Genomic DNA, 14,688 nt, shown 5'->3' with positions numbered 1-14,688 from the left:
GATAAAGAAAGGTCAGCATTTTTGCAAAAGTTTAGTGACTGTTTTTCTAATTCATTATCGTCGCAATTGCCGCAAGAGAGACCTGAGGACCATCGGATAGATTTGGTGCCAAGGTGTAGCCACCAAATAGACCTCCCTACAGGGTTAGTGCGGCGCAGCAGAAAGAGATTATGGGCCACGTTGAGGAGGTATTAGAGAAGGGGCTGATTCAGCCTAGTTCTTCACCCTTTTGCTCCCCATTGCTCCTAGTGCATAAGAAGGATGGCTCATGGCGCATGTGTATTGATTACCGTGCGTTGAATAAGAATACCATCAAGAATAGGTTCCCTATTCCTAGAATTGATGATATTCTCGATCGTTTAGAGGATGCTGCAATTTTCAGCAGGATAGACCTTAAGAGTGTGTTGCTAATTGGACTATTTTCTTATTTTTAATGATTAATCTCTTTTTTAGGATATTTTATTGTGTGCACTAAGAACTGTTAAAAGATTGTAGCTACAGGAACTGCCATCAAGAACGGACAACTCTAATGTGTCACTTGATGGGTGACGATAAACATCGCGAAGGAGTTTCCGTAAGTTCGGTGAAAAGGGCCGGGTTACGAGTGAGATGCGTCACATGATGGGTGACGGGTGCATCAGTAAGGGAGCATCCCGTAGGCTAAGGAGGAAATCCGAACTGAGTAAGAAAATACGCGTAAAAATGCAAGCACAAGAATAAAGATGGGTTCAATGAAGCTTTTTACGAAAAGCAGGAACAATCGCGGGAAGGCAGACGCTTTCTCGCGAGGAATCTATGTTTGCATTGCATTCGTGCATGTGGTTGCATCCAGAGACGCCTGGGAAGTGTTGTTAAATGCATTGGTTTTAACTTATAAGGTTTTATTGAGTTTTTGGGCAGGTTCAGACCAATTTTAAAATATGCCGGCCGTCCACTTAATAAGTGGGCAGCCACTTAGAAGATAAAGCAACAAAACCAGCCAGCGAATTCTCTCTCCCTATTTTGGGTAGAACAGCGCAAAAAAAAAAAAAAAAAACGGCCGCGATCTCTACGCGAGCAGTTATTTGTGTCGTGGCCAGGGAGCTATAAAAGCACCACATGCCCTCACTCACGGGAGGTACCAACGTCAGCAAGAGAAGACTCTGTCGCAAGAGATTGCGAGACTACGAAGCACGGAAGTCGCTTTTCCCACGCAAGAGCGACAGGTATCTATTGTGGATTCGCCATACGAATTGTTGTCGCGTGTTTGTGTGGTTTGTTTTGCAGGAATCTCCTGTCTTACAGGAAGGCCCTTCACGGGAAGTACGGCTTCACGCCTAAGTCGCTTACGGGAAAGTACGGCTTTGTGTCTAAGTCCCTTACGGGAAGGAATGGCCTTGTGCCCAAGCCCTTTACGGAAAAGCACGACCTTCGGGTCTAAGATTACAAAACGGAGGGGTTTCCTCGGGTTCTCGTGCTTGTATACGAATTCTCCCTGAATAAAAGAATACTCTTAACGGGGGGGGGGGACCAGCCCATCTTCTGGTCCCCAATACTGTGTCGATCTTCTCCCTTCTCTCATGTTTGCAAAGTATTATAATTTTCAGATTTTCTAAGTGCTCGTGTACGCTCCCGTTTTGTGACAGTGGTATCAGAGCATGGTCTCCTCTCTTTCTCTGTAAAGGAGGACGACTCTGGGAAGATACGGGAAGAAGCCATGACAAGCCAAGAGAGAAGCAAGCAGGCGGAAACCTAAGTCCTGCAAGAAAAGCTCGCAGAGTTGGAAATTTTTTTTTCTCTCTGCAAGAAGGCGACACAAGACTTGGGATTCTCTGAGAAGGCGACAAGAGCATGATGCTCAAGAAACTAGAGAATCTGAGAAGCAGAATGCTCAAGATACTTCAGAACCCAGAAATATCCATGAACATCAATCGAGAACCATAGCCAAGAAATCCCGTCATTTCGGGAAGGATATGAAGGAGGTTTCTAGACCTAGGAACACTCCGGTCAAGTTTGATACTTGTGACGGAAGAGAAGATGTTCCGAAAGCTACCGCTTTAATTCGACAGTTTGAAGTTGCCTTTGCAAATGGCAATTTCTCAGAAGCGTCGAAGGTGAGGCATGTGACTAAAGACCTCAAGGGGGATTGTAAGTACTTGGTGGTATACCAAAGCTCTGCAAGGAACTTACAACAAGACTTGGATTCAATTCAAGGCTGAATTTTTTGACAAATTTTTTTTCTCTATGCTTTGAAGAAGGCATCCAAGAAGATTGGGATCGGTTTGCCCAATAGGAACACGAGTGAGTCAAAGCAAGTAGTGGTTCACTCTTGCCAAGGTAGCTCCATTCTTGATCCTCTCTGAGGAAGGAAAGATGAACAAATTTAACGAAGGACTTTTGCCCGAATTTGTAAACCCATCTGCAAGATACTTTGCAGCAGATGGTGGAGTCAGCAATAAAAGCTGAAAGTGTACACCTTGATGTACATAGAATACAATCCCCGCAGTGGGACGAGAACCATTGAACCCAGAAACAACGAATTTTTGTTACCTCTCCTCGAAGGATACGTTGCTATCCAGAGAAAGTTTGAAGTAAGGGAATTCAATCTAACTCCTCAAACTTCAAGTGAGAGGGCAGGTCTAATCAAAGTTACGTCTTTGAGGAAGTTAAAAAGCGCGTTTTCTTTTTCGCACGAGGATTGCATAAGTCTAGCCAAGACTGATCACTCTTGAGTGCTTATGAGAGTAGGGTTGAGTCAAAACATTGTTTTATACGATGAACTGATTTGCTTAACCGTCCGGAAGGCCCATGATTGATCTGGTATCCGATAGTTCTCCAACAAATTGCCTGCTAGTGCGGGTAGGAAATTATGAAGGAACCATTCTGAGCCAAGGTGGTACCAAACGTACGGTACGTGGCGTATATGTACGTACTGTACGTTGTTCCGTACAGGAAAAAAATTTATGTACGTAAAAATACGTACTCTTGGTAAAAAACCGCAAAATACTCATTTTCTAGGACTTCTCCAATATAAATCAAGAGAGAAGCCAACAACTTATAGAGACATTCAAAGACATGTTTTACAAGACAACCACATACTGTGTAACTACTGCAAGAGACTTAAAAGTTAAGACGACATTGATAATTGAACAAGAACATCAAGGCTCAAGAGTCAAATGAGATCTGAAATAACAATGAACACACTAATGTTGAAAACATCAAATGACAAAGTACCATAGGTGATAGCCTACAAGGCCCACGCCATAACAAAAGGCTCATCAGCCATCATAACTGAAACCATCCTACTCAAAAAGTCTATCTATATAGTAGTAGATACTAGAAAGCACTAAATAGCTAGCTCAAAGCTAGCACATCATCCATGTGATGGCCCCATCATCAAAAATCATCATCAGATGCAAATGAAGACTCTATTGAAGAGACCAAGTCCCCATCCGTCAAGACATTGCCCTCTTCGTCGTACTCTGGCTCTGCCATCACGGACATCTGTGCCACATGTAGATCATCCTCTACTGCCTCTGTCGAAGCCTCAATGAGACGAACAGCCTCGTTTGCCCGTTTCCGAGAAGAACGAACAGGTAGCTTCCCTTTACGAATGCTCTCTCTTCGAGCACTATCTGGGTCTGGATCATGCTCACGTAGAGGAATAGCCAAAGCTCGTGCGCGTGACCTCGTCACACGCCGATCAACACTCTCCAACTCCCTGTGAAGCAGTCGAATAATCTCCTCCTGCTCATTTCTGATTTGCGCCTCCATCTCCTCTATAGCAGCAGGATCTGCCACCATCTTCACCTTAGTTGGGTCCGCCTATTGAAAAATGAAAACAAAGGAAATATTATTTAGTATGTACTAAGTACTCAATGGCCGAGTGTATCATGATTCATGACTCAATCATTCATGTGAAAATTAATAGTAGACCTACTTGGGTGTTCCCAAAGCGTGGTAGGCTCGCACAAGCCTCATATTTGCTCGGCAATAGACTAACTTCTCTAGTTGAGAAGTGCTGAGACGATTGCGGATCTTTGTATGTATCAAGGAATAAGCGCTCCAGTTGCGCTCGCATGCACCAGCCGAGCAATCCTACAACAATGAGCATTGAGATTTAATATATGGCAATAGTAAGTACTAAGTACATTGTGCAAAAACTGTAAGTCTCAAGATTCTCAATTACCTGTGAAAGTACTCGTAAAGCCAGATGTGTAAGCGTTGGAAGACCTTGTCTCCCATAATTCTGCCACCATGTAAGAGGGAACTTGGTAGCCTCTGGCCTCAACACCACAGCTCTAGCAAAGGATGGTCCTAGATTGTTCATGAAGCTGATCATCTCTGCATCAATCTCCAGCTGATCGTCCATGTGGTACATCATATTGATGTAATCATCCTTGAGCTTTAAGAGAGTCCTCTCATGGAAAAGCTCTGGCGTCTTGTAGAAAGGATGAAGCAATGCAGCCATCCCGTGAATGGGACGACTCATGAAAGTCCATCTCCTTTCTACAATGGCCATGATGTCATCTCGGCTGAAATTTTCAGCAATAAAACAAAGTTGACTTGGCAAATTCAAATGACAACAAGTCTACTAGAAGATTTCAAAAGACAAGTACTTACCAGGTCTGTGTCAGAGACACGCACTCTGTAAGGTGTCTCTTCATCTCCATGAAGAGATGATAGACTAGGCCCAATGTAGAGCCCTCCATGTCTGTGACTCAAAGAAGCACATACACTGGCTGCAATGCCACTGTCAAACTCTGAACCTGTGTCCAAAAGGACTCATCGAGCACCCGTCGCTATATGTATTTAGTGGGCTCTGTCTGCGAGTGATGCATCAATCTCCACTTCGGGTCCACGACTGTCTGGAGAAGTGGATCCCTCAATTTGAAGAGTCTCTGTAGCACTAAATACATATAAGCAAATCTGGTCTTTGAGGGTCGCACAATATCAAGTGTACTGTGGCTCCTGAAGATAGCTAAAGCTTGATGTTTCTTGCGGAAAAAGGTGGTCATCTTAGTGGCATCTGTAACAATAGGACAGTACTTGCATTGGCAACGTCGAGTGTCGGAACCCGCTTGGCCTGGAGTGTTGATAATGCGGATGACATTGGTATGCTCCTTCCAGTACGGGTTGCATGGCTTAGGCATGATGAATCTGTCGCAAACAATAAGACACACGCAACACGAGTGAGACAAAGAGACAAAGAGACAGAGAGGGTGAAACCGGCCCGTAGGGCAGTAGGCGTTGGCTTTCACCCGAAATTCTTTACTTTATACACACACACGGAGCACTTTGCAAAGAAGACCTGTAACGGAAGTTAACACTTAAACACACACACGGCTCGGAAGCTAGAATGCTCCGAGCAGACGCCGACAACCTGTAGGCCCCAAAATTGGCGCCCCTTTCGGTATTTCTTTATTCTTTAGGAGGGTAAATTACAAGGTAAGGTCCTGGGAATCCTTCACGTGTATCCACCTAGATACCATTTGATTTGGCCAAATTTCGGCAACATAACAGCCCCAAAACTTGCGCAAAACCAATTCCCCTGCTGGAACTCGCTTGCACTGTCGTATACCCTCTGATTCCTGTCCAAAAACAGTAAATTCAGCACGCTGTATTTACTGGTTTTTGCCCTGTTTTCAGCCCCAAACAGTCCCCTAACTGTCCTTTGCCAGTGGGGCACGATTCCCAATGATCCTGGCGTCCGTACGGCTGAAAAACAGTGAATTTACAGCGCATACACAGCGCTGATTTTGCACCTGTACGGTGAGGTTATGACCCTCACCAATGCCTGCTTTGGAGTAGCAGTTAGCTACCCCTGTTCCTGCTCAAGGAGGCTCTTGCCTCAGCACAAAAGCATGAACCCACACAACTGTACATCAATCAAATGAGTAGCCCTCTTGTGGGGCATCACATAACTGCACGTAGGGGAGAGAGAGAGCAGTGTGTAGTGTGCAGGGCATCACTCCTAGCACCACACTGTACATGAGAGGGAAAGAAAGCACTCCATAGCTCTTAACCTGTGACAAAAGCTGAAATGAGGCCTCTCCCAGCATAAAAATCAGCGCCCATTTTTCTGCAAGAGGAAAGTTCACCAAAATGTGACACTTGGCGCATTTTCAAGCATTTTCCCGTTTCGGGTTCGCCGCTTAAAAATATCCCAACCGACGCGTCAGTTGACTTCGCGGCAGAGTTATAAAATGTTCCCCTAGTCATACCGGAGGTAATGACGCGAACACATTTCACGGCCCAAAATAGCAGTTCCCTAAATTTTAGGAGATGCTTCCGTTGGGCTCCCACTGGTCTTCTGACCATCTATCCTCATTGGGACCGCATCCAAAAATGCAATGTGGCCCAACTGTCATATACTTTTTGTTGGTAGTCCCACCTTGACTTTACGCCTTAATTGAGTTCACTTCCTAGTATCCACCAACTTGCTAAGTGCGACGGGGGGACCTATATGATCTTGCTCTGAGCCTAGACATCCTCTTACCATACGAATTCCAGTGCCGACCACTTCCCATCTGCGGGTGAATCTACCGTTCACATTGGCCATACAATGTCAGACCGTTTGCTACTTCAAAAAGAGGGTCTCAAAACAAATAAAATAAACCCCATTGGAAAGAAACCAACAACCAAGGTTAGCAGTTGCCACATCTCTGTGACATGGTTAATAATTGTCACGTCCTCGTGACAGAGGGGGAGCCCCGGAGCCTGCAATAAGAACTTGGAGAAGAGAGAAAGAGAGAGAGAGAGAGAGAGAGAGAGAGAGAGAGAGAGAGAGACTTTACCTACACAATGACACTTTGTTTCTCTGCAGAGATAATTGACTGCGTTACTGGTTTTCTGCAACCCAATGCAAGCGCCTAAAAAATAAGGCCAAAAAACTGGTCGCCTGGGCCTAGCGAAACCCTCATGCTGGAAAGGGGGCAGAATTTTTTTATAAAAAAAACCAGCACCGTACGGATCGATCCGTACGGTACGGATCCGTACAGATCACCCGTACGGTACGGAAAGGATCCGGACGTACGTGTTGATCCTACCTTGTTCTGAGCTTTCAAGCAAAGAACAACTTTTATCAAGCTTAAGTACCTTACAAACCAACACTCCCTACCCGGTAAGGGAAGACCAATCTTTGCAAAGAAGAGATGCTGCTGCAGATTTCAGCCGTAAAGAAGACGTTGCCAGTGATGCCCATGGCTGCCCCCAGTGTACCAGATGTCATCAAGACCCAGTGCGCGAGTTCCCTCGCGAAGAAGTGCCTACGGAGTGTGTTTTCATCGCAACAAGCTGCTGTTTTTCTCTGTTTTCAGCCCATAAACGTTGCAGACGGGGCTGATTTACGAGAAGGAACCCGAGAACACACCTCTTTTGTGTGTAGGATTGGAAGAGAGGATTTTCTATGCAGAGATCTCTTCCGGGGAATTGCTTTTTCGAGAACCGAGTTGCGTTACGAGCGTCGTGACTTTGAAGGTACGATTTTTATGGTATGATATCTAAGTATTTGATTGCAGGTGTACTTCCTCTTCGTGAGGGAGTAGGAGCAGAGGAAGGCATGAGCCTCTGTAGGATAAAAGTGCTCTGAGGAACTAGAGCCAGATCAGCCCAAGGGTTTTGTACCCAAGTTCGGGAAGCAGATCCACGGATTGAAGAGAGGTAGACTCTGCAGGAACAGGACTCTGGAAACAGAGTCGGAAAAGCGTTGCACGGATGCCATGCCCTGAGTAGGACGGCAGAAAGGAAGGAACCATTCCGAGATTCCAAGCAAAGAAAAGCTTTCATTAAGCTTGAATACTCTTTAAGCCCACACCCCCTACCCGGTCAGGGAGGACATGGTAGTGCTTTTCGCACAAATGAATGAACACTCTCTTTATGAGAGAAGGAACAAGCGATGACTACGGCCTGTGCTCGAGGAATCCAAGGATTGAAATCCTAGTTATTTAATGAGCGGGTTTTGCTCTAAGATCGAGCCAAGGGATCGTCAAGTTGAGCGTCTTCGCTCTAAGGATCTTACGAAGGGAAGGTAATTCCCCAGGTTCACCAAAACTCTAACACAGCTTAAGAATTATGTACACCTTTGGGTACATGGATAACACACGAAGATGCAGACCTATGCCAAGGAACTGAACAAGAGTTTGTTATACTCTCTTGAGCGCCTTTTTGTGCGCAAGGATACTCCGAGACGAGAATCTCTATTTGAGATGTGTTCGGTAGAAGGAATTTGAGTTTCTCTACGGAGAAGAGGTTTTCTGATGGTCGTTGATCATTGAGTACGCTATGTGCTTTTACCATTACAGTAGCAACTTTTGGTTGCGGTATATGTTTCTCCATGAGCAGGTCAAGTAGCATTTACACGCTGCTGGAATAAATTCGAACTATTTTGTTCGTAAGAATATAATTCACCAGCCGTTTTAAAAATGGTAAGAATTACCTTAACCACATATGGGAGAACATCATTGAGATCTAAAGCGTGTTCGCCCTTAAGTAGGCCGAGTTTGAACTTATGTTCACAGAATGATATGGCTAGAATTTTATCTGCCTAAGATTTTGCGAGGAGTCCTAGATGCTTGCAAGGATGGCCTCTGCAGGGAAGAGACGCTAATGGGCGTCAGGAAAACACTGCTGGTGATAATAACTTGCAGGAGGAAAAGATTAGAAGGAAGTGCCGCCATGCACAAGGAATCTTCGGACTGGAACCATTCGCTTACGTTGAGCGTCGGCCCGAAACAAGAACCTTCTTTAAGGTGATCGCAAATTGTGAAAGAAAGACATCGAGCTTAATGCTCTATGACTTGAGCATTCCCTATGTGGGAGGACACCAGAGGTTTAATACCCTCTAGACTAACAACGCAGGATTATGCGCAAAGACAGATACCTAGATTGATTTCTAGGAGGATTATTCTTTTCGGATTCAGAAGGTGGAATTGAGTTAACAGACTCTGGAATGAGGAAACTTCCGATCTGTTGGAAAGACGCGACTGACGAGTTCTTACATGGCTCGTAAGTTTGATAATTGGTGAAAGATATCCTCGAGGTACTAGAGGAAGGACATGAACCGGTAAGGTAAGTATTGAATTATTGAATTTTTGAATTTCTGTTTAAATTAATTTTAAAGTTCTCTTTTGAGAAAGAACTAGCTCAACTCACCATTGAGCAAGATTTGGAATCTTTCCGGTTTCCCCCCGGCAGTTCAGTTGGACCTCTATAATTGAGGACAACTGTTTATAAGTGAGAGGGATGTTGCTAAACTGGCTTTATTTGACAAGAAAATAATTCTAAATGAATTATTGGATTTATAAGTGAGAGGGTTTTCTCGCTTGGAACAACACGAAAAATAATTCTAAATGAATTATTGGAATTTTAAGTGAGAGGGTTTTTCTCACTGGAGACATCAGAGTACAGAGTATTCCTAGTGCGTCGTTCAAAGTAATGACGAAAGCACTGAGAACGGGAATATCTGTAAGGCCACCAGGAACGGGTACTTCTGATGCGTCACATCAGATGGGTGACAGGGAGCATCGGAAAGAAGTATCCGACCATCCGGGAGCGGACATCTCTGATGCGTCATAGGATGGGTGACATAGAGCATCGTGAAGGAGATTGTACCGTAAGTTCGGTAGGAAAGGACTAAGTGATGGGTATTCCTGATGCGTCACAAGGTGGGTAACGGGTGCATCGGAAAGGGAATATCCATAGTCGGGAGGAAATTCCGAACTGTGTTAGAATTGTGCACAAGGAAAAGCAAGCACAGAAGGAATCTTGACTTAACAGTCGGACAATTAGTCTTACTCAAGTTTGAGAAGGCAAGACTTAAGAAACAAGCGTCTCATAAGGGGAAGGTGGTAAAACTTTCTACCCGTTATTATGGGCCGTTTAAGATCACTGAGCAAGTAAATGATGTCACGTTCCGATTAGCGCTACCGCCTAATTGGAAGATCCATAATGCTTTCCATGTCAATTTACTCCGGCCGTATGTGGGACCGCCTCAAAGCCAGCCTAGTGCTGAGGAACCTCCTGAGGTTGAGGAAACGGAAGAAATACTCCAACCGGAGCAGCTAGTAAGTCATCAGGAGCGGTCTCTCAAATCCGGAAAGATAACACGGAAGTATTTGGTTAAGTTTAAGAACTATTCGAATCTAGATGCTCAGTGGATGACGCAGGAGGAATTAGCAGCTTATCCCGAGATACTGGAGGCATATGTCCAAGCACTACAGTTGAGGTCAATTGTTTAGAAGCCAGAGGGATGTTGCTAATTAGACTATTTTCTTATTTTTAATGATTAATCTCTCTTTTAGGATATTTTATTGTGTGCACTAAGAACTGTTAAAAGATTGTAGCTACAGGAACTGCCATCAAGAACGGACAACTCTGATGTGTCATTTGATGGGTGACGGTAAACATCGCGAAGGAGTTTCCGTAAGTTCGGTGAAAAGGGTCGGGTTACGAGTGCCCCTCATGCATCACATGATGGGTGACGGGTGCATCAGTAAGGGGGCATCTCGTAGGCTAAGGAGGAAATCCGAACTGAGTAAGAAAATACGCGTAAAAACGCAAGCACAAGAATAAAGATGGGTTCAATGAAGCTTTTTACGAAAAGCAGGAACAATCGCGGGAAGGCAGACGCTTTCGCGAGAGGAATCTATGTTTGCATTGCATTCGTGCATGTGGTTGCATCCAGGGACGCCTGGGAAGTGTTGTTAAATGCATTGGTTTTAACTTATAAGGTTTTATTGAGTTTTTGGGCAGGTTCAAACCAATTTTAAAATATGCTGGCCGCCCACTTAATAAGTGGGCAGCCACTTAGAAGATAAAGCAACAAAACCAGCCAGCGAATTCTCTCTCCCTATTTCAGGTAAAACAGCGCAAAAAAAAAAAAAAACGGCCGCGATCTCTACGCGAGCAATTATTTGTGCCGTGGCCAAGGAGCTATAAAAGCACCACATGCCCTCACTCACGGGAGGTACCAACGTCAGCAAGAGAAGACTCTGTCGCAAGAGATTGCGAGACTACGAAGCACGGAAGTCGCTTTTTCCGCGCAAGAGCGACAGGTATCTATTGTGGATTCGCCATACAAATTGTTGTCGCGTGTTTGTGTGGTTTGTTTTGCAGGAATCTTCCGTCTTACGGGAAGGCCCTTCACGGGAAGTACGGCTTCACGCCTAAGTCCCTTACGGGAACGTACGGCTTCACGCCTAAGTCCCTTACGGGAAAGTACGGCTTTGTGCCTAAGTCCCTTACGGGAAGGAACGGCCTTGTGCCCAAGCCCTTTACGGGAAAGCACGACCTTCGGGTCTAAGATTACAAAACGGAGGGGTTTCCTCGGGTTCTCGTGCTTGTATACGAATTCTCCCTGAATAAAAGAATACTCTTAACGGGGGGGGACCAGCCCATCTTCTGGTCCCCAATACTATGTCGATCTTCTCCCTTCTCTCATGTTTGCAAAGTATTATAATTTTCAGATTTTCTAAGTGCTCGTGTACGCTCCCGTTTTGTGACAGAGTGGGTACCATCAGATTCGTATAAGGCCACAGGATGTGCACAAGACTGCGTTTAGAACGACATTTGGTCTTTATGAGTTTCTAGTGATGCCGTTTGGACTAACAAATGCTCCTGCCACGTTCAACAGAATGATGGACCGGATTTTCCGCTCGCATCAACAGTTTGTTGGAACGTTCTTCGATGACATGATAGTGTATTCGAAGAATAAAGAGGAGCATAGGCGTCACTTGACCATTGTGTTCGAAGAGCTGCGCAGTCTCACAGGTTACTTGTCAATGTGAATTCTTCCTCGAAGAGATCCACTTTCTGGGCCACATAGTCTCAAAGGATGGTGTTAGAATGGATCCCACAAAGGTCGAAGCTATCAAGACATGGCCAGACTTGAAGACTGTGCATGATGTCAAAAGCTTCTTGGGATTGTGTTCCTACTATAGAAGGTTTATCAGAAATTTTGCAGAGATAGCATCGCCTCTTCACGCTTTGCAAAAGAAAGAGGTCACTTTCAGATGGACCCAAAAAGAGATTTCAGCTTTTAGTCTCTTAAAGGAAAAGTTGACTTCAGATCCAGTTATTGTTTTGCCAGATCTCAGGAAGTCATTTGTGGTCCAGTGTGACGCATGTGGCAGTAGTATCGGAGCAGTGCTAATGCAAGATGGACGGGTAGTAGCTTATGAAAGCCGAATTTTGCAAGGGCCAGAGAGGACTATGCAAGTCTATGAGAAAGAGCTCTTGGCCGTGATTCATGCGCTTTCTAGCTGGAAGCACTACCTCTTAGGTGCTGATTTTGTTGTCCAAACAGATCACCAGACCTTGCGATACTTCTTGACACAGTCAAAGTTATCCGAAAAGCATATGCGATGGGCAAACATTCTTTCCATGTTCCGCTTCCAGATTATGCATGTGGATGGCAAGAAGAATGTTGTGGCTGATGCGTTATCAAGAAAGCCACAAATTTCAGCTGTGTCAATTCCTTATCATCATGAGCTAGATGACATGAAGGAACGGTATACTGCTGATGAAGATTTTGCAAGGATCTTTGAACAGTTACAAGAGGGGCAACATCACGAGCACTACCTCCTCAGAGATGGTTTTATGATGATGCATGGCAGACTTTGTGTCACTAGGCCACTGCGACATAAGGTCATGGAAGAGAGTCATGTCCCACCGTATGCAGAGCATCGTGGCATTGATGCGACAGTTAAAGCGGTAGAGACATTCTTCTATTGGCCTACCTTGAGGAGAGATGTGGATGCTTTTGTGCGAGCATGCATAGTTTGCCAAAAGTTCAAATTTGACAAGCAAAATGCACCAGGGTTGTTACAACCACTGCCAATTCTAGATAAGCCATGGGAAAGCATTGCTATGGACTTTATCTTTGATCTTCCAAGGACGCCAACAGGGAATGATGGTATATGGACCATTATTTGCAAGTTCACCAAGCAGGCCCATTTTATCCTTGTCAGGAAGAAGATAAAATCTGATCAGATGGCACGCTTATTCATGTACAATGTGTTTAAGTACCATGGTATGCCACAATCGATTATCAGTGATCGTGATCCTCGCATGACCAGTTTGTTCTGGAGAGGATTGTTTGAGAACATGGGCACTACGCTCAAATTCTCGTCTTCGTTTCATCCACAAACTGATAGACAATCAGAAGAGGCTAATTCTAATGTCTTAGATCTGCTGAAATGCTATGTGTCAGATAATAAGGGCAAGTGGGAACAGTATTTGCCTATGCTTGAGTATGCGTACAATAATACGGTGCATTCGTCTACTGGCAAAGCACCTTTTGAGATTGTTGAAGGCGGCAAAAAGGTTCCTCCCATTTTGCATACAAAGGACAAGATCTTTGAGGCAGATCGATATGTTGAGAACATGGATGAGATGTATAAGAAGATTAAAGTTGCCCTGGAGAAGACTCAAGCAAAGCAGAAAAAGGCTGCTGATCGTCACCGTCGTGAATTGCTACTATCACCTGGTGATTGGGTTCTGTTAAGGTTCGAAAAGGCAAGGTTAAAGAAGATGAAGGGCAAGGAATGGCTGTTTCCTAAGCTCAGCATGCGTTACTATGGGCCTTTTCAAGTGCTTGACAAGATCAGCGATGTGGCTTACAGGTTGAAATTGCCTGATGCATGGAACATTCATAATGCGTTTCACGTGAGTCTTCTAAGACCCTTCGTGGGTGATGTGCCAGAAGATATGCCAGATGAGGATCAGCCAGAAGTTGAAGAACTTGATGAGATCCTGGTACCTGAGCAAGTTTTGGCACATAAGGACAGAAAAGTTAAAGGACAAGTTGCAAGACGCTATTTGGTGAAGTTCAAGAACTATCCGCCTATGGATGCAAAGTGGATGGAAGAGCATGAACTGTCAGACTCACCAAATGTATTGCAGCTTTACCTTGAAGCCTTTGGGTTACAGCCTACTTATGCCCCAACCCAACGTGTGCAAAGGAGGGGTAATGATAGAGCTAGTACATCAAATGTACATATGAATTCGGTATAATAGATGGAAATGACAAAAGTATGAAGGCCTCATTAAGTCATTTGTATCTATGTATGTTACGACCTTTCTTGCGGATACATGCGATGATAAAAGAGTGTTAATAGCACAAGATCATCAGTGGAGTGTATTTATGGTATGCGATCGAGGACGTTTGCGATTTCAAGAGGAGGGTATGTCACGAGGACGTGGCAGTTATTAACCGTGTCACAAAGATGTGGCAACTGCTAACCTTGGTTGTTGGTTTCTTTCCAATGGGGTTTATTTTATTTTGTTTGAGACCCTCTTTTTGAAGTAGCAAACGGTCGGACATTGTATGGCCAATGTGAACGGTAGATTCACCCGCAGACAGGAAGTGGTCGGCACTGGAATTCATATGGTAAGAGGATGTCTAGGCTCAGAGCAAGATCATATAGGTCCCCCCGTCGCACTGAGCAAGTTGGTGGATACTAGGAAGTGAACTCAATAAAGGCATAAAGTCAAGGTGGGATCACCAACAAAAAGTATCCGATAGTTGGGCCACATTGCACTTTTGAATGCGGTCCCAATGAGGATAGATGGTTAGAAGACCAGTGGGAGCCCAACGGAAGCATCTCCTAAAATTTAGGGAACTGCTATTTTGGGCCGTGAAATGTGTTCGCATCATTACCTCCGGGATGACTAGGGGAACATTTTACAACTCTGCCGCGAAGTCAACTG

General features: G+C 44.7%; 2 protein-coding genes across 3 annotated transcripts in view; both read right to left on the bottom strand.

Moving 5' to 3' along the window:
• LOC147418140 (mitogen-activated protein kinase 9-like) overlaps positions 1-14,688 on the bottom strand; it is a 66,123-nt gene that overhangs the window by 30,969 nt on the left and 20,466 nt on the right. The gene's annotated exons all lie outside the window — the stretch shown is intronic.
• LOC147418141 (uncharacterized) lies at positions 2,958-5,106 on the bottom strand. Its single transcript, XM_086507339.1, has 2 exons — positions 3,920-5,106; positions 2,958-3,804 (listed from the first exon to the last, which is right to left on the bottom strand). The coding sequence occupies exons 1-2, from the start codon at positions 4,091-4,093 to the stop codon at positions 3,376-3,378; spliced, it is 603 nt and encodes a 200-aa protein (XP_086363465.1). The 5' UTR covers positions 4,094-5,106; the 3' UTR covers positions 2,958-3,375.

The sequence above is a fragment of the Adiantum capillus-veneris genome, chromosome 30 (genome assembly GCF_014529385.1).
Source record: "Adiantum capillus-veneris isolate H3 chromosome 30, ASM1452938v2, whole genome shotgun sequence".
Taxonomy (NCBI): domain Eukaryota; kingdom Viridiplantae; phylum Streptophyta; class Polypodiopsida; order Polypodiales; family Pteridaceae; genus Adiantum; species Adiantum capillus-veneris.
The sequence above is the reverse complement of the archived record's forward strand: the minus strand, read 5'-3'. Positions and strand labels throughout refer to the sequence as shown.